Raw genomic sequence first — 26,544 nt, 5'->3', positions numbered from 1 at the left:
GAAAGATCCGAAGCCTCTCCGTCCTGGACGTGGAATGTGTTTTGATCACGCTTTTGTGATCCTGGGACTTTACGAGGTCCAGCCCGTGCCGATGTGGAGTGATTGATGAACACTGAGCCCGGCTCGCTGAGGAGAGAGCAGACGGCTGGCAAGAGCGAGGAAGCACATTCCACCTCCACATGATGCAGACATGAGGGACATGTTACACTGTCTGGGGCCTGAGATGCTGCCCTTAAAGTGTGGAGCTTTACCACAACGAGCAAAGCAAATGTGAACGGTGCATTGTGTCTTTATTGGGTCCACTTCATCACACTACGTTTGTTTTTCTTTTGTTTACTTGAAAATGCTCTGAGAATTCCACTGAACCTGATTTAGTTTGTCGTTTTGTTTCCCTGTTGCCTTTTTTAAACAATCCATGCCACATTTTGATTTGGTGTGGATTTTTTTTTTTTTTTTTGTCCTGATCACACTACATGCAGTGCTGAAATGGTCCCTTTGCAAAGTTAAAGCTGAATGAATAAGTGTGCGTGTGTGTGTATGTGTGTGTGTCTAAAGGGACAAAGCTACAGTATTAAGTGCACACTAAGATGATAATCAGTTGTAAAAAAAAAAAAAATGCTGTCTGGTTTTATGTTGCTTTATTTTTTCTGGCAATAGTTATAAAAGACCATTGAAGCAGCCATTGTTGTTGTCATTATTGTCCAGTGGTTTCAGTTTTTCAGAAACAGTATAAATTAAATAGTGCATTTCATGCAAACAGCAAAGAGGCTGCAGCAGGGTCCTGGCTCTGACTAATACCTGAATATTTTTCTTCCAGGATAAGAAAATGTCTGGATAAAGTGGATTACTGACTCGTGTCACAGATACAAGTTTAATGTGTGTCATCAACAACTGATCTGCCCCTGGAGAGGAAGCAGAGGCACCATCAGGCTCAATATGTTTTATGACAGAGGGCGGGAGGTGTGTGTGTGTGTGTGAGAGAGAGAGGGAGGGAGGGATGGGGGAAGGAGCGGGTCTCATCTATCTGAAGTCATTCACTAAAGACGCGGTATTATTTCTCCCGGTGCGAGCGCAGAAAGTGATCCGCATGTTGAAGTGAACTCGGGCGGCTGTTTGTGCAGAATTAGAGGCGCAGTTTGACATCCGGAGCTCAGTGAAGAGTGAAGTCTGTCATTCGCGTGATATTTTAAGGTCGCGCGTGCTTTTTATCACCTCATCTCACCAAGTGCCATCAGATGTTTCGAACTTTCAGTCAGACTTACCGGAAATCTACATCCTGCCCGGAGCACATCGAAGGAAGAGGGTGAGTCGTTTTATCAGACAAAATGTTGAGTTCAGCATGAAACCAATAACATTTCCTTTGCATGATGGTAACTTTGGTTGGACTTGATGCATGTGTGTATTAAACGGTGTGTACCTTGCATGCAGCGCGCAGACCGCAGACAGGCGCGTGTGGTAAAGATGTTTGGTACAAGGTGTCCTAAACCGGATGTTAGGTTTCCTCATCGGTGACAGCAGAACCAAGCATGAATTAAGCTGAAGAAAAGTCAGCGCAGGTAGCATCCACGCAGCATTCCTGCAGGGAGCTCATGCTGTGGGTCTGACTGGATCTTCATCATAGTGTCAGAATGACCTGTACCTGCTTAACACATAGTTTCTCTCCTCTTCACTCACGATCACATAAAAACAAGCTTTGCAGGCCCTGGTTTCTAATTGAACCTGTGAACCACGCGAGCCCAGTGTAGAGCATCTCATGACATGGCCCGGGGGCTGTAGGGTGAAAGTTTGCTGTTGGACCCACACTCAACACTCAGGTTTAGGCAGGTTTGAATCAACAGATGAAAAGTGGGTACAGATCAAGTCAAGGTTGAGCCCACAGCAAACCAGCTCTAACACATGAAGACAACAACAATCTAATGGAAAAAATGTCTTGGTAGATAGTCGTATCATCAGTAAAAGATAAAGATAAGATAAAAAGTGCTGTACCTATTTCTGTGAGTTGCTGGGCAGGGCTACAGAGAGGCCTTCAGGGGCCCCTTAAGCCTGATAAATGTGTCTGTTGGTTTATGGTAATATTAACTGCAAATGCGCTTTGGAAAACGGAGAACTAAGGTAGACGATAAGGTGCTGCAATGTTACCTGTCTGCTCTGCCGGTCCATGCTGTTGGTCCTCTGTCAAAGCGTACATGGTGCTTATTAATACATTTGTGTTTAGCTAAATGATCACAGACAGGGTGTCACTGGAACACACGATTACACACGACACGATTACTTTGGGTTCAGAATGGTCCAAACAGAGCGGATCATTCCACACAGTAACGACAGCTCTGCTTTCATTATCATTAGTGTTTCACACGTTATCACTTGCTGTGGGGCTCCCCTGGAGCTGGTGGGGTGGTCAGTGTTTAGACTCTCCAGCCGTCCATCAGCAGGCCACAGTGACAGTGTCTGCTGTTAGGATGCTGAGAGGTTTGATGCTCGCTCCTCCTGTGCTCTCTCTGCATGGCAGGAAGAGGATTTGTTGTTTTCTTGGTCATGCTGTAACAAGGTTTGCGGGAAATTCTTAACTTTACTTTAATAGCTTTGTAAAAGGTATTTTAATCCTTAATTCACTTACCAATTGGACAAAACATTCCAGTCGTGTTGGAATACAAAGATGCTTTTAAATACCAATTTCTGAGCCAAATTCATGCCTGAATGTGACTAATGTGATCCAAAGCCTGTCCTTAAGAAATACCCCACTTTCCCTTGTTTCACTATAAATCCCTGGAGTTTCTCCCATGTGTTTTGTAATTCCATCTCAGGGCAGCTTGTTATTGTAGTATGCACTGCTAGCATGGGAGATTCACTGTCGTGGTTTCTGGAGATTCATTATTTCCTTTACTGTCCTCTGGGATTTTTGATTTGGACGCAGCGCTGCTGCATAAAACATTCTAACACACTGCAACATAACACCAAACCTGGATGGTATCAAGACAAATGAATACCCTGGACACAGAGGAAAGAGACCAACAAAAACCTTATTTGTAAGTCAAATAGAATGAACAAGAAAGCTACTGATAACTATCAACCTTCAAGTCTTTGGTATTAATAAAAAGGTCTCCTCTGACCCAAAGGGAAAACCCTGACTCAGAGAGCAAAGACCTCTGTGTTCCAGCACAGCTGGTCCAAAAACCAGACATAACCTCGAGAAACATTCCCTCTGAGGGATTTCAGCAGCGCAAAAACAGCAACTTTCTGTTTGTTAAGCCTTTTATGGCTGATGGCAGGCAATCTAGCTACAGTGTGATTCCCTCATTGACCAGGAGCCATATTTATCAAACTTCTAGGAAGTGCGCTGAAAAATGTCCAAAAGACCTAAAGTAACACAGGAGGAGGAAGGAATGGAGAATAAGACACATTTATTCAGTGACATTTACAGCGTACACTTGTTGCTCATCATGACCCATACAGTCATTTCAAGACATGTATGAGAAGCTGTGTGCTCTCCTCTGTACTGCAGCCATGGACTCCACCAGCAGGTGACTCTTTAAAGACTTCTGGAGCTAGCTGACATTTAAGAGAATTTTTTTGAAAAAAAAAATTGATAAACAGCTTTTATTCTTAACCCTACATGAAGTGTTTTGGCCACTTGGGCGCAGCAGTAACAAGCTGTAAACACAGCATTGCCATATTATCACCTGACCATGTAAAACTTGCTTGTGAACAGTAACTAATTCCCACATCGAGTAGACACGGAGTAACGTCAGCATTCATTCAACTGTCTTTCTGGCTACTTGGCCAATATTCACTTCCTTTTTAGCTGCGTTTTGCTCACCACCAAACCCTGCCAGAAATATCTGGCTATTTAGCTGCTAAATGCTCACCAGCTTGTCACTGACCAGACGTTACATATCACCCCAATGGAGGGAAACGAGGTACAACACAAATCGATCCCTTGAAGGCTCAATAAAATGCAGTTTTTAGACTGAGCACTCTGCCTGTTCAGGTTGGTCTGATGATGTGTGATACCAACTGAATCTTCTGTGAAGGCAGCTTTTCTGTCCTTCTATTGAATGCTCTCAGTCTTGAAATGTTGGTTTTTTGTTTGCTGGACAATGGCAACATCAATTTGTGATGAGAGCTGTGAGAGTCAACCAAAACACTAAAGTTCAGGGCCGTAAAACAGAAACAATGACCTGAAAGATGCTACAACGCTCCATAGACATGACGGGAACTGCAGATTCTCTGTGGTTTGTCAACACGAGCAATTCCTTTCACATTACATCTAGCAAACTGATTTATTGTTATTATAAAAACATGTTCGTAAGGTATTTCTCTAAAACATGAAATATCTAGGACTAAATAAACAAAAATCCAAGTTTTTGGGGAAAAAACCCTTATTATCATTATTTATTATTAACACTCAACCTCATTGAAACTCTCTGGTATGGTCACATTTGACCCACCGTGCTGGCAACATCAACAAACAACTAAATCTGCTAAATCCTGATTGGTGAACAGATGTACATGACATCACCTTGAATTTAGTGAGCTCAGAGAGAAACACAAACACCAAAACTGTTCCAATGCTGACAGAAAATTGTGTGCTCATTTAGGACCCCGTCACTCACAATGAGAAGCTGACTGAGAAAGCAGGATTTCAGGCCTTTGAAAGGTCCACTGTAGTGGATTTAGGGGCATCTATTGGCAGAAAGGTGTTGGAGTTATGATCCTCTTCCATGGAGTCCGCCATTTTGCACCACCACATTTCTACAATAGCCCAGAATGGACAAACCAAATGCTGGCTCTAGAGAACGCCTGTCATGTTTTTCATGTTTTCAGTGGCCCCTGTAGGCTGTCCTATATGCTTGGAAGTGGAGGGCAAGGCAGGGGCATCACCACCAAATGTTACTAAATCCCACACACATTGGTCCTTTAAGTCTGTGGGCAGACGTCAAAAAGATTACTCTCATATAAATCCAAAATTGAAGTTTGAGCAGTTTGATAGTACAGGCCCGGGTTGCAATAATTAAAAGTGACACAGAGTGTTTTCTCGACTGTCTCAGCCTTCGCTCACGATGCTACCAGAAGCATCCTCCATGTTTCCGGCACACTGTCGCACTTAAACACTGGGAGCTGTACTACGTGTACATTTGACACTGATGAAGTCCACATAAACTGCTCCCCCACTGCTCCTCTGCAGGGTCAAGAGGGGCTGTTTATAGAAGACATCAGCAGCCCGAAGTCCCACAAAAGCCAACACTCACAGGACCATTACTGCAGACTGACAGGCTTTTGGAGGAGTTCTAATGTTCATATTAAAGCCGCTGAGTTTTGGTGACATCTTTGAATTTGAAAAAGACCTTTTGTATTTATTTCATAAATATTTCGTATTTCCCCCAAAAGTTTATCCTGTAAGTGTTAAAGCCTCTGAAAATATTTGGAAATGTTATTTGTAGTTCTTGGATACATATATTTCTGAAAAGGGCGAATTTGTAAAAACGTTGAGTCTTATTTCATATTTCAGAAACATAGATTGGGATATATGTGACATTTAATGTGTCATTGTCCCCCTGTTGTTCCAGCAAACAGATAAAGTCACCTTTTGCATTATTGAAAGTTAGATGTGAGGAAATAATCCTGTATTTTATAGCTACAGCATGTTTGACACGGTCCTGCACCGCTTCTGGCTTGCTCTAAAACATATCTGATGTGAGGGAGTGTCTGTCGAAATTCACTTCCTTTATCATAAATGCATTTCCTCTTTTTCACTTCTGCACCTCTTTATCTCCAGCCACATAATGTTCCAGTGATGTGCGTTGTTGGCATCATCTCAGCCCCTCGAGAAGTTCATGGGAAAAAGCGTCTGAGGGGAAGGAGCTAAGGGGAGAGGACAGCAGAGGAGCATTTTACCAGGAGAGAATGGGGGCGACTGCGTGTGGAGTCCGGAGAGATGACGGCCCCGTCTGAAGCGGAATAAAGTTCAGTTTGAGCTGAGCAGGTGTGAGGGAGTTGCCGCAGCCGCTTAGGGATGTTTCTGAAAGTGTATGAGGTGAGGAGGCTGAGCTCAGTGGCTGCCAGGCTCCAGCTATGGTCGTTGAGGTGAGGTTGCCTCCCTCTTCTTCAGTGACCTCGCCGTTTGTCTCACCATGTCGGACATCTCTGCCGCCTTAGTCTTCTACATCATCTTGGAGCTGCTGATCGCTGCGTTCTCCGTGCTGGGCAATGTGCTGGTGTGCTGGGCCGTGTGCCTCAACAGCAACCTGCAGAGCATCACCAACTTCTTCGTGGTGTCGCTGGCGGTGGCCGACATTGCCGTGGGCGTCCTGGCCATTCCCTTCTCCATCGTCATCAGCACTGGCTTCTGCTCCAACTTCTATGGCTGCCTGTTCATCGCCTGTTTCGTGCTGGTCCTCACCCAGAGCTCCATCTTCAGCCTGCTGGCCATCGCTATTGACCGCTACATTGCAATCAAGATACCGCTCAGGTCAGTGGGGAATTCTTAGTAGCTACAAATGTGGCTGAGAATACTTCTTGTGCACTCAGAGGATAAGCAAAAAAAAAAAAAAAACTTTGATTCCACTTCTTAATGAGACAACATGTTTAAAGGATTTATAAGTTGTTATTAGTGGCTTTGTTAGTTGTTAATAAATGGTTTATTAATGCATTATGGATCAGTCACAAGCTGTTAAAACTACTTTTTGGCTTCTAGGTTGAGATAAAGCCCTCACTCACTGTTATTATTTATTAACAAAATGTGCAGATTTGAAAGAATAAAACCCCTTTGTTAATGACTCAGTAACACTGATGCTGCAGACTAGAGGGCTTGTGAGAGAGGGAGGAACCGCGAACATTTATTTATCACTTATTAACATTTACAACTGTATTCAAATTATTCACAACCTGGCAAACCAAAAGTTGAAAAAAAAAGTTAATAACTGATCTGAAAGGTGAAAAGTTAAAAAAGAGGATGGATATCTTCAGGGAAACTAAGTAAGAACCGACAGAACGGAGCATTTAAAATGTGCTGTAACTTTCCTTTGTCTTTCTTTTCTCAGCTTTGTTGAATCTGTTTCTTGCAGGAGAGTTCTCACAATAAAACTTCATATTTCATTGCTATCTATCAGTGAAGCCATGACATTTGAACCTAAAAGTCTTGGCTGAATAAGTGTGTCCAGAAATGGCGTCTCCCATGAGGTTGTGTCTCCCCGGAGCAATCAAATGATTTTGCCCTAATTGCTTATACAGACTGTGTAACCCCCTGTGTAATAGCACTTCATTATTTTACTCTAAAATGACAGGGTTTGGCAGCCTGTTTGTCTTGAACGTCAGCTTCGATTTAGCATTCAAATTTGCTGTGGACGGTGTCTCTGCAGACATTTAACCTGTCAGTAAGAGAGATGCTGCGGCTCAAGCTATGACCTCGTCACACTAAAAAACGCTGAACCTCAACCTCAATCAAGCTCAGTCTTCCTGTTTTCAGTACTCAAACTATTTGTTGTTGCACATCCTCCTCCTCCTCCTCCTGCTGAAGATACGTGAGGGTTTCTCTGCGTTGTTCTTTGCATTACTGATGGGGGAGTTGTTTTTGCAGCATTAACCTTTGCACTTTAACATCCCAAGAATGCGATAGAAACAAGCCAAACGTCTCAGCTGCTCTCCCACACTGCGCTACAGGCCTGCTCAAAATAGACTCTTCCTTTGAGGAGTCCTGACAGACTTTGTTTATTTATCCTTTCTCTTTTAGTTCCGGGATGAGAAGTGCTTCCACAGAGCAGTCTTCATATACTGTATACAAAAGATTATTAGATATTATTATTATTAGAAGATTAGTGTGGCTGTCCTGTGGGAAGCAAACCTCAGACTTTCACAGAGTTTTGAGTTGACAGACAGAACTGGCTCTTGATGTTTCTATCGTCTCCCTCTCCAGGTACAACAGCTTGGTGACAGGCCAGCGGGCACAAGGCATCATCGCCATCTGCTGGGTTTTATCCATCATCATCGGTCTGACCCCCATGATGGGCTGGCACGAGGTGCCTAAGAGCGGAAACAGCACCTGCTCACCCGGCCTGATGAAATGCCTGTTTGAGGACGTGGTATCCATGGAGTACATGGTCTACTTTAATTTTTTCGCCTGCGTACTGATTCCGCTGCTGCTGATGCTGGCTATCTACCTGTGCATCTTCATGGCTGCTCGCCACCAGCTCAGGCTGATGGAGGTGAAGGCGGTTCATGGAGAGAAGTCGCGCTCCACGCTGCAGAAAGAGGTCCAGGCTGCCAAGTCTCTGGCCATCATTGTCGGTCTGTTTGTGGTCTGCTGGCTGCCTTTACACATCATCAACTGCTTCACCCTCTTCTGTCCTCGGTGTGATCGGCCTCCGTCCTGGATCATGTATGTGGCCATTATTCTTTCCCATGCCAACTCTGTGGTCAACCCCTTCATCTACGCCTACCGCATCCGGGAGTTCCGGCAAACCTTCCGGAAGATTATTCGCCGCCACATCCTAAACCAGAGGGAGCTGATTGAGAGCAGCAGCAGTATGCGCACCTCCACTCACAACAGCATCACTGACTCCATCAGACTGAAGGCAAACGGCCTCAGCTTGGACCTTTTCACTGAACACAGCAGCAGTAGCTCTGAAAGCTCCTACCACTGCCCTACCCACATCTCCCCTGTAGGGGGCGGTCTGATGGCAGTTTCGCACCCCCCTCTGTCAATTGTCATCCCCCACTGTCCCAAGACAGGCCCTTGTCCACTGCAAGCCCTCAGACAGACTCAAATCCCCATAGATCATCATCTGCAGTATATGGAGCAGCAACATGACTGCACTGGAGCAGACGTCGTGGAGGATCAGGACAAACAGAAGCTTGGCTCTGTCATGGTCACATCACTTTTCAAGCAGCCCAACACAAAGAGTTGCTTTAGTGAGCTGGCAATGATGTCTTGACGTATGCACAGGAGGGACCATTCGCTATGAGCACTACTTACTACTGTGAGCTGTGCAGTAAAATGTCAGCGTTACCTCAGCAGCAACTGTCAAAGGATCAGGATAAGTCTCAGTCCACAGGGGAGACAACGAAGGTCACTGTCAGAAGAAACTGCCTCCACTGCTTTGATGACTGTTTGACTAAAAAGCTAGAAGCACTGCTAGTGAGCCAAAGAGGTTGTGCTGCTTCTTAACACCCCATGAGACCAAGAGTGGTTTAAACTGACTGTCACTTCTATCTTTAAGGTACAGGACATCCAAAAATGGTTCTGCATTCATTTCAGTAAAGAAGAGCAGAAATACAGGGAGAAGGCACAGGATGGACCTCTCACTCTGAAAATATAAAGAATGGAAAAAGCCTTGATGGTTACCTTTACAGGATGTCTCTCTACACCACAGTGTGTGAGGAAATTTCATCCTGGCACTGACGGTCTGAATGGGCCTTTGACTGAAGACAAAAACTCATCAAACTTATTATTAAATTATTGATACATTTTTCATGTTTTCAGGGATATGGACGTAAATGGATTTGACCGTATACCACTACCATGGATCATGGACAGAGGATCATTTCTTATGCAGCGGTGAAGCAGCATTTGCACCACTTTTAGATTCACCCCATCCTGAGGACCTGCAGGGTGCACAGAGGGTGCCAAGCTCTCGTTCATTTGCAGAAAGTTAAACATTATTCACATCCGACCTGTTCCTTTCTCTTGAATTGTAATTCAGCTTCACTGAAGAGATTTTCATGCCTTCAGATTTCATGATTGCTACCTGTGGGCCCCATGCTGTTTCTAATTGGACCAAAGAACATGAACAGTACTTTCACTGGTGACAGATTGATTCCTGTTTGTGTCAACAGCAATGTATTCACACAGAGAAGATGCCGAAGTTGGTGATGTGATGCTGACATGTAACCTTGTGCTTTTGTTTGCTCAGTGTGACTTGACTGTATACCTATTTAAGTTATATTCATGTAAATGGTGACTTCTGAGACAGTTTGATGACTGATGGGGAATGCTTTGAAGAGGATTGTGAATGATCACACTTAAACTCACTGAAGAAGTTCAGTTTCTCGTGATGAGCTCATCCTCAGCTGTTGCCTTGCACAGACTTCTGTCTTTGAATAAATCTTTTTACATTTTCAAAGTGGACTCATTGTATTCGTGTTCAGCCACGGCCGCAAAATGTTCCCAGTCAGTCTTCAGTAGCTGTAGGAACAGCTCCAGGCTTACCATGGGCTTTTCACCAGGCAGGCTCATGTTTCATATCAGATCTAGACTAAAAGTCTATAGAACTGAGTCAGGGATCTGGTTTGCTCGTTCTGGGAAATAGTTAGTTAAGCAGACAAACTATATTTGGAGTTCCTTATTTTCCCAGCTTTTATGGCCATTCCCATGAGAGTTCAGGTTACAGTGCACAGGGCCCACTTCTTTTTGAAAGCTTCCCCAGAGGCCGCTAGTGCTTTTTAAAGAGCCACGGCAGAGACCTCCTGAGTCCCCGTGTTCTGCTGCTGTCCTGTGTGGCAACGTCTCGTCTCCTCAGCTGAGTCATATCAAGGTTAAGATGTGATATTTTATGCTAACAGCTCTATTGATATCCAGTGAAAATACATGTGATTGCAAAAGAACCATATTTGTTTATTTGTTAGAAATAGTCTTGTCAGCTGCTCTGATCAATATTTTATATCGTTTGATATTTGGGGACACATTGCTGTTGATTTCACACCACTGTAATATTGAACTGTACATCTTTAATGGAGAGATAATAGTTACTACAGTTGTCATTCAGCTGTTTTTCTTGCAAACTGAATTTCAAACTTGGACTGTCTCCCTCAGCTTCAGATTAAAACTGGAAAAAAAAAAAAAATCTCTTCATGGGTTTTACAGTAAGTAGAAACAGTGCTGGGTCAGGCTAGTTCATTTCTCAGTTCCAATCTGTGGCGGGAAACAATAAAAAGCCTCTTTTTTTCAGTCAGTCCTGACATCACTGTCCAACAGCTATAAATCCAGAGTGCCAGTCTGTCTGTGTGTGGAGACTCCATGGATACAAGCAACAGCGGTCCCTTGTCCCCTCATTAAAGGCCTCAGCTTTGAAAAGAAGAAGAGGAGGATGATGAAAAGGAGGTGTGTTTGAGTGTGTGTCTGTTGTCTTCACCATCTCTGCATTATGCGGGCCAGTTCAGGCAGTCTCTCCCTCAGAGCTGAGTGTCACAAAGTGTAGACCACAACACTGATTTAACAGCCTCTGTTGTTTCACTTGGTCCCCAGGCCAAAGTTACGTCTCAAGCTCTTTGGAATAAACAGATGCTTTCAACTGCTGGTTAGTAGCAGCACTGCTGGAGCTCAACTGCAGTCAGGACTACAGCATGTTTGTCACTATCCTGTTCGGAGGTTAGTAAAGTTCCTGCATTTCTTCATTTCTCTATTTAAACTGCAGAGGAGGATGGAAACTGTTACAACATATAGTCAATATGGTGGAAAACGGTTGCTGATATTTCGTATGATAGAGACGTGGTTTGTTTTATAAGAGCATATAGCTGGGTGAAGGGACAGTAAAGTCATATTATCACAGCGTCAAAGTGCAGAGTGTGCTAACTGTGCGCTGTGTAACGTATTGTTTTTCATAGATGTTACAACTTATTGTTCTTGACAGACAGCAAGATGGAAATGTTCAATCTCAACTGTAAGCTGATAAACTTCCTCCATCATTTAAAGGAGCAGTGCGGTCTGGACTTCAAAGGTACTGAGCAGACAACCTTTACTGAGACTCAGTTGGCCATTCTGATTCCTTTATTACCCAATCAACTGAATATGAATGTGTCGAAATCAGTGTCAGCTGTTGTGAACCTATCCTTGTGAATGTTATCTACTGACCGACACCAAAAAAACATATTTTTTCTTTCATTGTGTTTTTTGGCTCTAAGTACAAAAGAGTTCATGTGAAGTATAAAAAATGCATGAATCCTTGGTGTAGAGTGTGTGGACCTGATGGACAGCAGTGGCAGAGTGATGAACCTGGAGGGGAAGCAGCAGAGTACGGCTCTGACCAGCAGCGTGCTGGAAGAGAGACAGTACTACGTCCTCCTGCGAGTGTGCAGTGAGTCCATCGAGGTGTCAAAGCCTCATTGAGTTAACTGTCTCTGGCTTGAATAGAATAGAGTCCGACTTTATAAGATATCCATTATGTGGGAAAGGGTCAGTGATATGTGTCAGGACTAACAAATTGTGGTGTGTTTTTTAATGTATGGTAACATCAGTGTTTGACTGATAAAACTGTCACATTTACAACTACAACTTAGAGGTTTGTAAAGTAAGAATGTAAACGTATGATTTTGCTTGATTTAAGTGGGTGTTTCTCTGGTATATAAATAAATATGTGTGATACGGTAAAAGGTTTAGTAAAGAACATCTTGATTTTGGAGGATGTAGTAGTTCAAACTCTCAGTTTGCTGCTCATGATGCTTTTCAACAGGAGCAGAAAGTGTTTTTGTTATGTAGGAAGTAGCTGTAAACTCTGAGCTTGTCCTGCTGATTTATAACAAAAGAACATTCAAAACTTTCTTTCCCTTCAGGAGATGATGATACTGGAGGTCGGAAGTATGTGTCTCTCCTTAATAACTTCAGCCAGAGTCATCCTGAATTAACAGGTAAGAAGATCCATCGGCAGAGGGAAAGAAAAAGACTTCATGAAACTGAGCAGTGTTGACCCACCAGCACCCTTAAAGTGGCTCTCTGATGCCTCCTGTTGGCCAAAGTCATGTTTACGATTAAAAAAGTCTCACCACATGAGACACATTGACTTATGATAACTGGTCTGTCAACTGCTCTGCTGCAGAGCTGCTGAGGAAACTGTCAAACCCCGACAAGGAGCGAGGCCGAAAGATCAGAGGAGGACGGACACAGAGGAGCAAACAAACCAGGAGCAAAAACATCTCTGAAAATGACAGCAGACACCAAAAGAAATAGTTTCTATACGAGCCATGAAGGACCTTTGAGTCTGATTTCTTTTGACACTTTTCTGTAGAAAACCTGCAACACAACCTGATGTGTTTACTCATTAACAGACTGGCTATCCTTTATGTCCTGCATCCATGCAAACAATCAGTCAAGTGTATCTAATATAGGACTTTGGTAAATGCATGTTTTCTATTTTAGTAGTCTGTACTACTGAGTTTTAAGCAACCATGTCTGAGAAGATGGTTGAAACTGTTCAGTAATGCGTGAATGCTGTGAATAAAAGACAGCGTCACATCTCATTTTGTTAATCCATACGTAGCTTCAATCCCACAGCTGCACAAAAGGCTTTCAGCAAACTTCTCCCACCACAAAGGTTTGGGCACAGACACCTTCAGATGTGACGTATATGATGTGACATCACAGACAGATCTGATACAGTAAATCAGCAAAACATTCTTTAAGTTGAGAATTGGTGAATGAGAGAACGACAAAGTAAAAGTCCTGCATTGGAAGTTTTGCTTATGAAGAGAAGCATTAGCTGTAAATGTAAGTGAAAGTCTATATCATGAAAAACGGTATTAAATGAATGTATTATCGTGGCATTATGTATGACAGGTTGTGTTATTCTGTATTAATGGAGTGCGGGCCACCGATGTGTGTGTGCACCTGTAGGAATGAGTCTGTAAGAGGGCAGCATGTGTGTCATCTAACAATGAGGAATGGATACATTAGTGAGGAGAGGCCCCTGTGCTCACCAGCCTCCACTCTGCACATCAATAATACACTGCATTAAGGAGCTGTTTGCTATTTTCACTGAAGAGACACATCAGTCTTTCTGACACAAGGAAGCTCAGCTCATACGTAGCCGGACTATAAAACGAATCACTTTAGCCATTTATCACAGCTTGCTATTGTACTCAGACACTGGTTTTTACTTTTCTCTGCCCTGCAGAGAGAAATTGCTTAATATTCATTTCATAGCTTTATCATTGTAACATCATGTTCACATGTCACAGTGGGAAAAACACAGTAAAATGAAGGATGGCTGAATTCCATTTAGCTGCTTCAGTGTCAGGGTCCTTGTATTGTGCGTGCTGTGGGCGGCCCATAGACCTGGTATTTCACTCGGAGGTGATGTTTTCTGTAATATAAGCCACACGGATTTCAGTGTATCACACTGAAGGAAAAGTGACAAATCACATTCTCACAAACATGCTCCACCAATGAATCTGAGCCATCCATTGTCATCATCACCCTCTGCTACCATTTGTCCCTCTTGACACAAGCCTCTCTCAAAATCACGAGTGAAGCATAACGTGAGTGTAAATATGCTTCAAGTAATACGTAAATGTACATGGCCTTTTGTGTTTTTATTGATGTAATGCGGGAATGCTCACAGCATTTTCACCTTCAACCTGATTCTGACCTCGTAACTGTCGTCACTTCATATAGGAACTACTTAACCCGATCCTTGCTGCTCTCATATTTTAAAGCAAGTGGGTGCCCAGTGTTGCAACAAACACTACCTCTCCACCTCTAGACATAGAATTGTGTGTCTCTCTCTCTCTCTCTCTCTCTGTGTGTGTGTGTGTGTGTGTGTGTGTGTGTGTGTGTGAGCAGTGAGCTGCTGGTTAAATTCTGCCCTGAGATCACACACGCGTTCACACCGGCGGAGGGATACAGAGGGCTAATTAACCTGTCTAACCCAAAATCCAGTACTGCGTCAGCCTACGTGAAAACCCGGAGAATTGCGTAACAAGTGTCATGTATAAAACGTTGACACAGTCAGTGACAGCAGACAGAAGCCGGAAACCCGCAGAGCACCGCAGACATGTCCGCATGTGAGTTCGAGTCGCTGGAGAAGTCTCTGGAGTGTCACCTTCCAGAGGCCGAGCTCACTGAGGTGAAGCGCATTCTTTTCGGGAAGGAGACAAAGTGAGTTATCGCGAGAACCTGTTTGTTGAATTGTTGTGAGTCAGGTCTATAAACCATAGAACTAATTTCCTTTAGTAGATTCTGTCCAGTTTGTTCCTGGTAAATTATTGTTCTGCTGAGTGGACTTTGGTCAGAGCTGCAGTCCACCACACGCAACCTTTATTTTTTAACCTGTCCAGAGAAAGGAGCACTCCATCAAAAAGTTTCACACTTTATACATGATGTTTGTGTGTGCAAGCAGGCCTCACAAAGGTAATGATACACACTTAGTGATGAAGTGTGTTACTGCTGAATGTATGTCCAGCACACAGGATGAATTATACGCAAGGGAGAATATATAAGTAATATAAATGTAACATAATTATTTTCACTGTTGACTCATTTGCAGAGAATTTTCTCCATTCAATGACTACATCCTTTATCAAGGAAATGTCAAATAATATTGAAAAATGCCTATTATAATATGGCAGAGCACAAGGTGAACGACTGAAAGAGCTTGTTCTGTCCAGCCAACAGTACAAAACCTGAAGATATTCAGTTTACTAATGAAGGAAAGGCAGAAAATCTTCATATCTGAAAAGCTGTGGCAGCAAATGTTTGACTTCAAAGATTCATCGATTATCACAGCAGTTTTCTTAAACAAACTTGTCATCAGGGTCATGTGGTTTATTTAGACATACCCTCCAATGCTCTGTGGCATTTGCACCGGCAGTGATTTGACCCATCTAAGAAGAATACACTAAAAACAAGGACACAAAGGATTCACTCACTATTGGCTGACAGACACCTGACAAAACATCTTTACATTGTGCTCAGTTATTTCAAAGAATCAGCATCAAATGTGCTTCCTGTCCTGCTCTCTGGGTGTCTACCATGTGAACACTTCTCTGTGGCAGGAAGTTGGACCTCCCTGCGTGTGCCGTGGACGCTGCCTCCGAGCGTGACTTTGAGCTGAAGGGTTACAGGTTTGAAGCTGTGCAGGAACAACTGAGGCCGCCCAGAAGGATCCGCGTGGGGCTGATTCAGCACCGCATTGTTCTGCCCACTGATGCCCCCATCCTGGATCAGGTGTGCAGTGAGATACACTTATTTACCAAACAATGCACGGCAGTGCAGGCAGACCTGTTGTGGGATCAGTGGGTAGAGAGAGACAGATGCTGAACATTTGATAGAAGCAGCTGTTCTGGTAACGGGTGTAAATCCTCCACAGATCAATGCTATGCATAGCCGGGTTGGTGAAATGGTTGAGGTGGCAGCCATGTGCGGTGTGAACATCATCTGCTTTCAAGAGACCTGGAGTGAGTGCTTTCATGAGCGAGAACAACACAGTACACATCAGCCAGTAGACTAGACTAAGCTGCCTTTTGCTGTCCACAGCCATGCCCTTTGCTTTCTGCACCCGTGAGAAAGAACCATGGATGGAGTTTGCAGAGTCTGCTGAAGAAGGAAACACCACACGCTTCTGCCAAGAGGTGAGCTTACAGAAGCCTGATGCACTGCAATGATAAGCTTCACTACACAACACAAGCCCAGTAACACTCATTCTGTCATCAGCTGGCCAAAAAATACAACATGGTGGTCATTTCTCCCATTCTGGAGCGAGAAGAGCTGCACAACACCGTGTGGAACACGGCCGTGGTGATCTCCAACTCTGGAAATGTGCTGGGAAAGACCAGGAAGCACCATATTCCCCGGGTTGGAGACTTTAATGAGGTGAGAGTGTGTTTGCGGTCACACTACTGTATGTGATCCACTGCATCTGTATGAAATGAACTGCTCTGCTCACAATGTGTATTTTACTCTCAGTCTACGTATTACATGGAGGGCAACACTGGCCACACAGTGTTCCAGACACAGTTTGGGAAGATAGCTGTGAATATCTGCTATGGGCGCCATCACCCTCTCAACTGGTTCATGTACAGTATGAATGGAGCTGAGATCATCTTCAACCCCTCAGCTACTGTTGGAGCTCTCAGGTAAGGGACGAAATGGAGTAGGTTTTATTCTGGCATGTTAACAATATGCTTCAGTATCATATGCTCTCATTCGCTGTGTGGTGACATGTAATTGTCCAGACCTACTGCTGCTCTATACTGTTACACATACATTACACTGTTCTACATTCATCACCAGTGATGTTATTTCTTCTCTCCAGTGAGCCCATGTGGCCTGTAGAAGCCAGGAATGCTGCGATAGCAAACCACTGTTTCACTTGTGCTATCAACCGTGTTGGGACGGTAAGTCAGCCTCTAGACCTGCAGTCTGTCTGCAGTCATGCATGTAGGTCTGATAAATGACGGCATATGAAAATACACAGGACTCTGCTTTCGACACCGAAGTGCAGAGCTGTAGACAAAACGTGGCTTTTGAGGATAAAGTGGGTTTTTTTGTGAGTGTGGTTTGGTTAGAAAACTGGGAAACCAGTAGTCTTATGTTTATACTGTTTGATCATTTTCAAGCTGTTTATATAAGTTTTTTTTAGTAAATGCTACATAAATTGAGCTTTAAAAATGAAGCAAAGAAAACAGTCCACACGAAACGGTCCCTCCAAACAATGTCAATGAAATATTTCACACAAATATGGGATTAGTAACTCAGTTATTGCTCAGGGGTGTCGACTCTGCTGCTGAATGAGCCTTGTTGATAGCTTGTGTGACTTTATGCACATTCTTGTATTTGATACAGGAACATTTCAAAAGTGAATTCACATCTGGCGATGGAAAAAAAGGTAAGACATCTATTTCCTGAATGGAGAAAGTTTTCATTTTCACTGAACTTCTTTCACTTGCATAACGAACAGAGTGCAGCCAAATCTAAATTTTCACTGCTGAGATAACCTTTCCTAGTCCGTCATGTTTGGTCTGACATACAGCAAACAGCTGTTACTGGCAGCGTGAATTGTTTCAGTGCCACCTACAGGCAGCTCTCCTGACTTTTGCAGCTCACCATGACTTTGGACACTTCTATGGATCCAGTTACGTGGCGGCTCCTGATGGCAGCCGTACCCCTGGGCTCTCCAGGACCCGTGATGGACTACTGGTGGTGGAAATGGATCTCAACCTGAACAGACAAATCAGCGACAAATGGACTTTTAAGGTAAGAATAACACGGCATAGAATAATGTCTGCAGCTTCCTTTTAAGTGACATTTTGGCCATTGTGTCTGTTTGGTCGTGCAGGGATGGGATGGTTGTATATTGGGCATATTTGCTGAAGAGCCAATGGTTTTTGGAAACTTTGTAGTAATGCGGACACAACTGTGGTAAAAACACAGTCTATTCTCTGGGACTACTGTTTATTCTGTCTTCATTTTGCAGATGACTGGGCGGTATGCTGAGTATGCAGAGGAACTCATGCAGGTTGTCAGACATGACTTCAAACCCAACATAGTGAAGGAGTAGATGACAATCCACTGGAGTTCATTTAAGTATCAAACACATCGAGTTTAGTTCAGTTCAGTTCATTCCACTTTCTGTGTTAATAATTGTCAGGTGTGTCAGATTGGCTCCACGTTGTTGTTTCCATCACTTTATCACAGAAAGCTGAATTCAAAGTCAAACCAGAGCCCTGTTCTTTACACGTGGATAACTAACGTACCATATCTTGATTTCATTGTTGATAACTTAAGCCTGCATTTTTCAGTTCTGTAAAGTTAACAGTGACAATAGTGGGATCATGCTAAAACTGTGTTGTAACGATAGCACAAATGGAGAAGAGTCATAAAGTTAATGAACTGACTTTGTGATGTTACACAGTAATATCTATCTTAAGCTTGCTAACAGTAGCTAACATTAGCCACTGTAAGATTTTCTGATGAGACCGTTACAGTCAATCTGGCAAAATGTTTGTATATAATGAGGTTTAAGGTGTAAACGCCTCATTAAATACTCATGTACCAAAGAAAAACGACAAGGGTGGAGCATATATTCAAACCCTTTAATCACAACATATAATAAATGCAGCTCTATGTTTCATAAAAAATAAAGTTTGCTGTTTAAAACGTGTTGTTCGCTCTTACCAAAAAGCACAACCTGGAAGAAATGACTTTTCATACATTCAGAAAAGCAATTTCATGGTAACATTTTTAATTTAAATAACATTTAATTATGTATGGTTTGAAAAGCATAGTGCAAAAATGTATACATAATAACAAAATTAAAAAACTGAGCTGATACTGAGCGACAATGAGGAAATTACCAGGTCTTCACTGCTTTCAGGGAGCAGGACGGATGAAAGCATGATCAAAACAAACAATGCACCATACACCCAGCATGTTGCCACAACACCAAAGCACTACATGTTGTTTCATCCAGTGAAATAAAAGAAACTGGCGAGTTCATGTTTCAGTATGTCGATCCACTGTCCAAGTTCTTCTGCAGGTTGACTCCCATAGACACACTATGGAATCTTGCATTGAACTAATGTTGTTATTTGATGCTCATGTCTCACACACACACACACACACACACACACACACACACACACACACACACACACACACACACACACACACACACACACACACACACACACAGGGCACTAATTACCTGAGACTCTCAAAACACAACTACTTCCTGTATTCCCTGCTGATAGATTCATCAGAATAAAAAGTGACAGAGGTGAGTTCGGAGGATTTTTTTTTGAAAAAAGGCAAGTGGAGGTGAGGCTTCAGACATCAACAGTGAAACAGCAGAAATAAACTGGATATACTAATGTCATCATCAGGCCTGAATTATGTGCACACTATTTCCTGGTAATTCCTATTCTACATCATGATTCCCACATTTCATCCACTGTAGTTTCACAAGTCCAAATAACTCAGCTCACAGTTTGAGATTTCAATAGCTCTGAATATATGAGCAACCACAGTCATTAAAATTCAACAAGGACACAATAAAATTCATGTGAACCATCTGTTCAGATTATTGAACCTCTCAGCTGTTAATCCTTCACAGGTTGTGTAGCATTGGCTGTATAAGAGGGACTAATAGTGGGGACACTGCAGCTAAGTGCCTTGATGTGAGCAGATGGGGCTTATTAGCACCAGAGAAGATGGCCCAAAGGATATGTGACAACGGACAACAGGAGGAGCCACTGGTCCAACGCTGTTGACCTGCAGCATCATGTCACTAGAACGATGGGCTGAGGAGGAGTGACGCATAAATCCATTGCAATGTCCATCAACTCTCCTTAAAGATGAAAAGGATGTCCTCATCTGTCCCATAGCTCCGCCGAGCCTCCTCAAAGTTACTGACGCTGGTGCAGCACACCCCTGAATGGAACACGAACACACACACACACACACACACACACACACACACACACACACACACACACACACACACACACACACAACTGTAAGATCCAAACTGAAGACATAACTTGTTACTAGCAGTCAAGAAATTATGCTAATTTGGTTACGTTAGCATGCTAACACACTAAACTAAGAGGGTGAACATTACACCTGCTGAAATAAGTGTTAGTCATGTTAACTTGCTGATGTTAGCCTTCAAATCACACTGTATGCCCACAGAGATGCTTAGCGCATGACTTTTATTCTTGTGCAACGAAAATGTGATTTTGCAATCAAACTTCACTGCTTGCATCCTAATTATCTCAATAGTCAGCTGTTTCACAAATTGTTGTGAAAGACTGCAGCTAACAATCAGTTTCATTGGGCTTATGATTATTTTCTGATTGATCTGTTTATGGCTTAGTCAAATAAGGTCTGGAAACAGTTAAAAATGCCCCTTTCAGGTTGTCAGAGGCCAAGGTTGGCCTCTGACAACCTGAAAGTACCTGTGTTTTCTGTGTTGTCTGACCAACAGTCCAAAAGCCAAACCGTTATGTAACGTACAAACATATGAAGGCGATAAAAGCAGTAAATCCTTACATTTGACAAACAGGCACTGCAAACGTTTGACATTTTTGTTTGATAAGTGACTTAGACAATTAAATAAGAATCAAAGTGATGGTGATTATCTTCCTGACAATATATCAATCTACTAATTGTTTCAGCACTGCTTTAAAAAGAAAACTAAAATCCTTTAATGTGTTGAAAAGGATACAGGTATCATGGCATCCAGTTCCACCGTCTTTCATTATATTTTCCAACCTTTTCCGCTGCAGTTCATTGATACTCTCATTGCTTTTATTCATATGCAGTCGATGCTTTGGACATATGAGATTACTCACGGTCAGAATACGCAGGGTTGTTGTATAAAATACAGCCAGTGGTCCTGTTGAAGCCGCACACTACCACAAAGTGACCCTGGTACTCTGGTTTCCTGCAGAAACACTTCTGGCCCACAGGCAGGAAGCAGCAGTATTTGACAGGCGAGGAGCACAGTTCACATGTCAAGATGATGGCGTTGACCAGCACTATGGCAACGTGGCCCTGCTCCAGATGAGACTGGATTTCCTGAACGGTGACAGAACTTTGGAAAGATAAAAAAATGTTAGGTCTACTTTGTCTGAGGCAAAAGCAGATTGTCCACATGAATAATAATTAATAGCAAACTCACCATTTCTTCACCACCACACCTTTGTCATTTGCTTTAAGGAAGAGCTCATTCACTCTGTCTTCTTCTGTATCAAAATGTTTCTTATAAAAGGACTGCAAACCACACCAAAGGACAACAAAGGCACAGTCACACACACACACAGAACTGGAAAAAATTCAATCTGTCAAATCAGGCAGGGAGAGTACTCAAAGCTTAGACTCTGCAAAGTACCTGATTCCTAAAGCCCTTATCAACGCCCAGAGTCTGCGTGCAAAAGCAGTGTTTGATTCCTAGATGACACATGAGGTAGGCCAGATCAATAGTCCACACACTCTCGGTCAGCTTCAGCTCCCAGCATGCTCTCTGAAACTCCTCATCACTAACAGGATGGAGGTACCTGCAAGAGTGGACAATTAGAGACTATAAATGCCTCTGGGTTAACAATTTCAACGTGGTTAGTTATTAAGAACACCTTTGACCGACTACACAATGCCAAAGAATTAACATGAATGACTCTAGAAGTTGTCAGCTGTACAGTACACTTACTTGAGGACCATCCTGGAGCAGGCTAAGCCACAGTCCCAGTGGTACAGTTGCCGAATGACAGGTACATTCAGCAAGACGGCATCCTCTGAGAAAACCCGTGGTGTTATTTTAGTACTCCTTAAAAACTGACGCTGCTATCAAAAACAATATCTGCTCAGATCGTACGTGTGAATTTCTTTTAATATCAGCTTCTGTCACTCACCTGTCATTCTGTTGTGTTCTTTCTTAGACAAGCGGCCAACTAGCTAAGTCAAGACAAGCTGGTCAGTCTTGTTTACAGTACTTAAGGCTCATCGATGCTAACTGGGAGAGACCAGCTGCCAAACTGCAAGTTTAGCTGTCAGGCTAACAGTATCATTAACTAGTCTGTTAGTAGGTTCGCTGCTTATACAGCGAGGCTAGCTCCTCGACGTACACTACGCACAATTACTAGTTAAAGAAACAAATGAGGGATAAAAGTTAGAAAAAAATATATTTTAACAAGTTTTTAGGACGCTACCCCCCTCTAAAAGGTTCTTCAGCTCCACTCCTCTGTTGCTTGCTAGCATACTGAGAAGCCTCTGTGTGGTCATGCTGTCACTTAAAGTTATGCTGCCCCCGTGCGGTGAGGGGGACTCATCGTTAGTCTGTGACTCAGAGAGGAAGGTAACGTTTCTTACACTCATTCTTTAACCAGTTTTATTGAATAATTGGCATACAATGTCAAAGATCTGTTTTCATGCCAATTATTTTAGAGCAGGTTCAGATTCTTCTGTAGAAAAATGTTCCCATGTTGATGTGACCATGCTATTGGGTTCCATAGGTTATGCCCATTGACACCTGTATTATAAAAATAGAAGAAACAGATGAACTGTGGGACAATTCTAGACCAAAAAAATACATCTTTTATTCAAGACTAGCTACTGCCAACATTGAGGAATGTAACACATGACAGTAAAGGATCAGTCACTTACTGATTCTGTGTCAGCATCCTCATTCAGATATGTGACTTTGTGTCGACTGTAAAGATCTCGTTTTCTCATGCATGTCAACATAAACCAGTCAGAAACTACGGGAACCTGCAGGAAAACACCACGTGTATCATTACCTTTTCTGGAAAGCATATTTCAACTGAACATGTCTACTCACCAAACTGAGGAATGACAAGGCTGCACCCAAGTTCACTATGGTTGGTACCATTCCAAATTTTCCTGCCTGCAAGACAAACGAACACCCCCAGATATCATCAAAGCAAAGAGAATGTACACATTTTGCTGAAGTCATTTCAATTTCAGTATTTATTCAGGCCTCACAGTTCCAAATACAATGACGTCAAACCGGATCCCGTACGCTTTGATTAAGGTTCTAGTTTCTTCTCCATCTGGGGTCTTGTAGTATTTTGCAAACCTAAAAGCAGTATTTGTTTTAGTACTTTTTCCCCCATCTTAATCCATTTATTAATAAGCATTTTTTTTTAAAATAGTTTCACCTGAAGTTGAATCCAGGGGCCACATTATTGACAGGATTTTTATTGTCCAGCCTGCGGAAGCTGTATTTAGGATAACACTTCCCTGCCCACCAGTCCAGGTCACAGCTCCAGTCAATTATAATACCAAGGATACCACCCTTTAGAAGCATGAGAAATGAATTCATTATCTAACTGCATGTAAGTGTAGACAAATATGATGCTGTAATCCCTTGTGAAAGAACTGACAAATCAAATTAAAGGGAGATGAGATAATGCAGTGTGAAGGGACTAAATTATACGCTAATAAACATTTTAGAAAAACGGGCGTTATTTTGAATTCTGAGCATACCTTCACAGCCATGTCTTGAAATTCCTCTCCAGCCTCTGAAACGATGTGTTTGAGGCGGAATATGGGGCAGTACGGGTCTGTCGTACGATTGAATTCACACCTCTTCAGGTATGAGGAGTTAATATGTGGCAGTATATTCCTTCTGAGGGACAAAGACATGCGCTTGATATCATGGTGGACAATAACACAGCATGTTAGCATGCAATGTACTGATAATTTGTTTTTACAGTGAGAACCACTGACCTGTGAAAGTTGAACTTTGGGTATGTTACGCTGTTTTTGATCAACACAGTGAAGTTCTCTGCTGCAGCCAGCAGTGCATGTCTGTGAGACAGGGAAGCAACATGTCCAGCCATACATACATTATACAATAATTACTTAGAAACTGCATAACATTGCATGTGTTCTTACTCGTGCAGCTTAGTGTCTATTTCAAGAGGGCACCATGACAACACCTCACAGGTCCGAACAGTTGTGGAATAGTTCTCACACAGCCCCGTCAGTACGCCTGAGTGGAAAGTTTGTCTGTATGGTATCACATAATTTACAGGTGATGCATGAACACATATCAGTTTGATGCCACACAGTGAGGAAGGCCTACCATTTCCTCGAGGATCGCTGTATCCCTCGATACAGTCACAATCGTCCACACAGGTAGTTGATGGGCTCGGAAGCTGGAGGAGAAACCACCTGTTAATCTGTCAACTGATGTGACCCTGTGAGCATGAGGCAATGAGGACATCCGTATCGGAAAGCCTTTTTAGTGAATTTACTGGCCTGAGCTTCCACGACTTTTCTGTAACATTCCCCCACACACGTCTTCAACCTCAGGAAACTTTCTTGTGTTAAGACCAAAAATGTGTGGTGTGAGGTCACAGTGACCTTTGACCACCCACATCTAATCAGGTCATCCTTGTATCCTCCTTCCTCAGCCGCCGCTGGTCCAACAGGGTGCAAAGTTACTTGTGCTTAAATACTCATACAGCAGACATTTTGGCTTGTCTCAGCAGGAAAACACAGGTGCAAGTTATCCCACTAACAAAGGCCCTCTTCATTTAAAGTCTATCAGTAAGCCATATCAATGAGCCAGCACTGAAAATAGCATCATCCTGGAATAGGCCAAGCTGTAATAAATATAAATAAGTATAACTTATTTGGCCTGCCTGCTCTGATGTATCAAAATGTCTATTTGATGCTGTACACATATAAATGTACACCATGTCCACCACCTTCATCTGGTGTGTTAGCATGCTAACATTTGCTTAATAGCACTAAGCACAGAGTCCAGCTGAGGCTAATGGCATTAATTTTGCAGTTATTTGGTCATAAACCAAAACACTGGACAAAATAAAATTTTGACCGAATGCTGGTGCTTTCACTGAAAACCAAAAATGTCAACTTCATGGTGCTGCTAGAAGAAAAGCAGGACATCACCAAAGTAATGAAGATGCATAGTCTAAGCACCATGAATTTGAACTTCAATCCATGCAGTGGTTCTTTAGATATTTCAGTCTGGATCAAAGTGATATTCCCCTCCATAGAGCTGCACCACAAGCACAGGTAGCCAAACATTTGTTGGCTCCAGTTTTTTAAAGTGAAGAGTACGTATCAAAGCACTTTAAAGACGTGGCTTTGGCCTCTTTAAACTTGTGATGGACATTACTGAAATTAGTTTCTGACATATTAGACTCAACTATCAATCATTTCATTGGGACACTAATTGACAGATTATAATCATTTATTTTAAAAAAGCCATTAGTTCCAACCTCAAAAGATCAAAAATTAGCCTAAAGTCCAATGACAAGCAGTGAATCAACAAATCCTGTTCACACTAAAACTGCAAGAATATTGTTGGATGTCATATCACGTCACTCACCTCAGGGCAACGGGACTGAATTTGACGAGGTGTAACAACCATATTCGTTAACACAAAGAATGAATGATCACCCTGTCACACAGGAGAGAAGCACAGATGTCACAATGCAATGATATCATCTTAATGATAATCAAACTGTACAATTACCATATCATACCAAGGACGATAAGTTAAGAGAGAGAGTGTTTGTAATACAGATGAAACAATACCTGAGGTGGGATAACATAATCAGCCACGTCCCAAAATCGGGGGTCCATGTCAGATGTGTTGGTGAAAGCAAAACCTTTCACTTTGGTGGTGACCGTGCTGATGACAGAGTCAGTGTCCTGGTAGGCCTTCTGCACCACACACACATACCTGCAGGTTTACAGCAGAATGACACTTTAACAGTGCAATCACCAGGCAGATCATTACAACAGCGTTTCATGACGAGTTTAGCTTTAGATCCACATTTTATCAACCCAGCACAGTGTTCCACATCAAAGCTTTTTGTTACTCACCCCACCACATACAGCACCACCAGAAGCTGGGTGAACCTGAACACACATCCTACCCCTATGCTTGGAATAACCAGTGTTTTTGGTGTTTCATAATCAAACACATAATGCAGACAGCTCTGGCAGCAGCCTGCAGTCCTGCTCATCGCTGCACCACACACACCAGTGATGGACTGTGCAGTAATGATGAGTGGATATACTACAGCTGCTCTTATTCAAATCGTTGTATTCAAATCATTTTCAGTGCATGGACACATCCCACGTTTTACCTAGAGAGGACATACAGTGGGTTTAAAGAAACCATATACAGAAAAGGCTGGACAACAGCACTTTCTACATTTTCTAGCCTTAGTAAAAGTGGTGAGTCAGACATGATTCAGTGCAAAAATAAGTTTGCATCGAGCTGCTCGATGTCATAGTCACACATTGAACGGAGAAGGTGAATTTTATAACCACTTTTGATC

General features: G+C 42.7%; 5 protein-coding genes across 5 annotated transcripts; 3 read left to right on the top strand and 2 right to left on the bottom strand.

The window, feature by feature from the left end:
- The first annotated feature begins 1,185 nt into the window (after positions 1 to 1,185).
- Positions 1,186 to 10,115, top strand: adora2aa (adenosine A2a receptor a). Its single transcript, XM_070964665.1, has 3 exons — positions 1,186 to 1,303; positions 5,777 to 6,469; positions 7,913 to 10,115. Exons 2-3 carry the CDS (start codon positions 6,132 to 6,134, stop codon positions 8,928 to 8,930), a joined length of 1,356 nt encoding a protein of 451 aa, XP_070820766.1. The 5' UTR covers positions 1,186 to 1,303; positions 5,777 to 6,131; the 3' UTR covers positions 8,931 to 10,115.
- Positions 10,116 to 11,000: 885 nt separating this feature from the next.
- On the top strand, positions 11,001 to 13,529 carry LOC139332871 (uncharacterized protein C22orf15). The gene is made up of 6 exons (XM_070965008.1): positions 11,001 to 11,095; positions 11,240 to 11,362; positions 11,625 to 11,711; positions 11,946 to 12,068; positions 12,544 to 12,618; positions 12,807 to 13,529. Exons 2-6 carry the CDS (start codon positions 11,338 to 11,340, stop codon positions 12,935 to 12,937), a joined length of 441 nt encoding a protein of 146 aa, XP_070821109.1. The 5' UTR covers positions 11,001 to 11,095; positions 11,240 to 11,337; the 3' UTR covers positions 12,938 to 13,529.
- Positions 13,530 to 14,604: 1,075 nt separating this feature from the next.
- On the top strand, positions 14,605 to 18,980 carry upb1 (ureidopropionase, beta). Its single transcript, XM_070964887.1, has 10 exons — positions 14,605 to 14,863; positions 15,760 to 15,931; positions 16,074 to 16,161; positions 16,241 to 16,335; positions 16,418 to 16,576; positions 16,670 to 16,839; positions 17,019 to 17,100; positions 17,549 to 17,591; positions 17,805 to 17,959; positions 18,180 to 18,980. Exons 1-10 carry the CDS (start codon positions 14,760 to 14,762, stop codon positions 18,261 to 18,263), a joined length of 1,152 nt encoding a protein of 383 aa, XP_070820988.1. The 5' UTR covers positions 14,605 to 14,759; the 3' UTR covers positions 18,264 to 18,980.
- Positions 18,787 to 22,488, bottom strand: gucd1 (guanylyl cyclase domain containing 1). Its single transcript, XM_070964888.1, has 6 exons — positions 22,114 to 22,488; positions 21,912 to 21,996; positions 21,597 to 21,762; positions 21,387 to 21,478; positions 21,058 to 21,299; positions 18,787 to 20,134 (listed from the first exon to the last, which is right to left on the bottom strand). Exons 1-6 carry the CDS (start codon positions 22,118 to 22,120, stop codon positions 20,043 to 20,045), a joined length of 684 nt encoding a protein of 227 aa, XP_070820989.1. The 5' UTR covers positions 22,121 to 22,488; the 3' UTR covers positions 18,787 to 20,042.
- Positions 22,489 to 22,616: 128 nt separating this feature from the next.
- p2rx4b (purinergic receptor P2X, ligand-gated ion channel, 4b) lies at positions 22,617 to 26,235 on the bottom strand. Its single transcript, XM_070964886.1, has 12 exons — positions 26,084 to 26,235; positions 25,793 to 25,940; positions 25,584 to 25,655; positions 24,309 to 24,381; positions 24,119 to 24,215; positions 23,951 to 24,031; positions 23,708 to 23,849; positions 23,380 to 23,516; positions 23,204 to 23,297; positions 23,040 to 23,105; positions 22,865 to 22,969; positions 22,617 to 22,730 (listed from the first exon to the last, which is right to left on the bottom strand). The coding sequence occupies exons 1-12, from the start codon at positions 26,224 to 26,226 to the stop codon at positions 22,698 to 22,700; spliced, it is 1,191 nt and encodes a 396-aa protein (XP_070820987.1). The 5' UTR covers positions 26,227 to 26,235; the 3' UTR covers positions 22,617 to 22,697.
- Positions 26,236 to 26,544: the final 309 nt, after the last annotated feature.

This window comes from Chaetodon trifascialis, chromosome 6 (assembly GCF_039877785.1).
Source record: "Chaetodon trifascialis isolate fChaTrf1 chromosome 6, fChaTrf1.hap1, whole genome shotgun sequence".
NCBI lineage: Eukaryota > Metazoa > Chordata > Actinopteri > Chaetodontiformes > Chaetodontidae > Chaetodon > Chaetodon trifascialis.
Note: the sequence above shows the minus strand (reverse complement) of the source record. Positions and strands in the feature narration are given on the sequence as shown.

Bases quoted from the DNA above. Each gene is read 5' to 3' on its own strand.
- LOC139332871 (XM_070965008.1), top strand. From the start codon at position 11,338: ATGTTTGTCACTATCCTGTTCGGAG. The intron at 11,712-11,945 runs GTACTGAGCAGA...TCCTTGGTGTAG, and splicing joins GTGCGGTCTGGACTTCAAAG to AGTGTGTGGACCTGATGGAC. The intron at 12,619-12,806 runs GTAAGAAGATCC...GCTCTGCTGCAG, and splicing joins GAGTCATCCTGAATTAACAG to AGCTGCTGAGGAAACTGTCA.
- upb1 (XM_070964887.1), top strand. From the start codon at position 14,760: ATGTCCGCATGTGAGTTCGAGTCGCTGGAGAAGTCTCTGGAGTGTCAC. The intron at 16,577-16,669 runs GTGAGAGTGTGT...TTTTACTCTCAG, and splicing joins GGGTTGGAGACTTTAATGAG to TCTACGTATTACATGGAGGG. The intron at 17,101-17,548 runs GTAAGTCAGCCT...TATTTGATACAG, and splicing joins CTATCAACCGTGTTGGGACG to GAACATTTCAAAAGTGAATT.
- p2rx4b (XM_070964886.1), bottom strand. From the start codon at position 26,226: ATGAGCAGGACTGCAGGCTGCTGCCAGAGCTGTCTGCATTATGTGTTT. The intron at 24,216-24,308 runs GTAGGCCTTCCT...CTTTCCACTCAG, and splicing joins CAGCGATCCTCGAGGAAATG to GCGTACTGACGGGGCTGTGT. The intron at 22,970-23,039 runs GTGAGTAGACAT...GTTTTCCTGCAG, and splicing joins CCTTGTCATTCCTCAGTTTG to GTTCCCGTAGTTTCTGACTG.
- adora2aa (XM_070964665.1), top strand. From the start codon at position 6,132: ATGTCGGACATCTCTGCCGCCTTAGTCTTCTACATCATCTTGGAGCTG. The intron at 6,470-7,912 runs GTCAGTGGGGAA...CTCCCTCTCCAG, and splicing joins GCAATCAAGATACCGCTCAG to GTACAACAGCTTGGTGACAG.
- gucd1 (XM_070964888.1), bottom strand. The intron at 21,763-21,911 runs GTAAGTGTACTG...CCACTCTTGCAG, and splicing joins TGCTCCAGGATGGTCCTCAA to GTACCTCCATCCTGTTAGTG. The intron at 21,479-21,596 runs GTACTTTGCAGA...TGTGGTTTGCAG, and splicing joins ATAAGGGCTTTAGGAATCAG to TCCTTTTATAAGAAACATTT.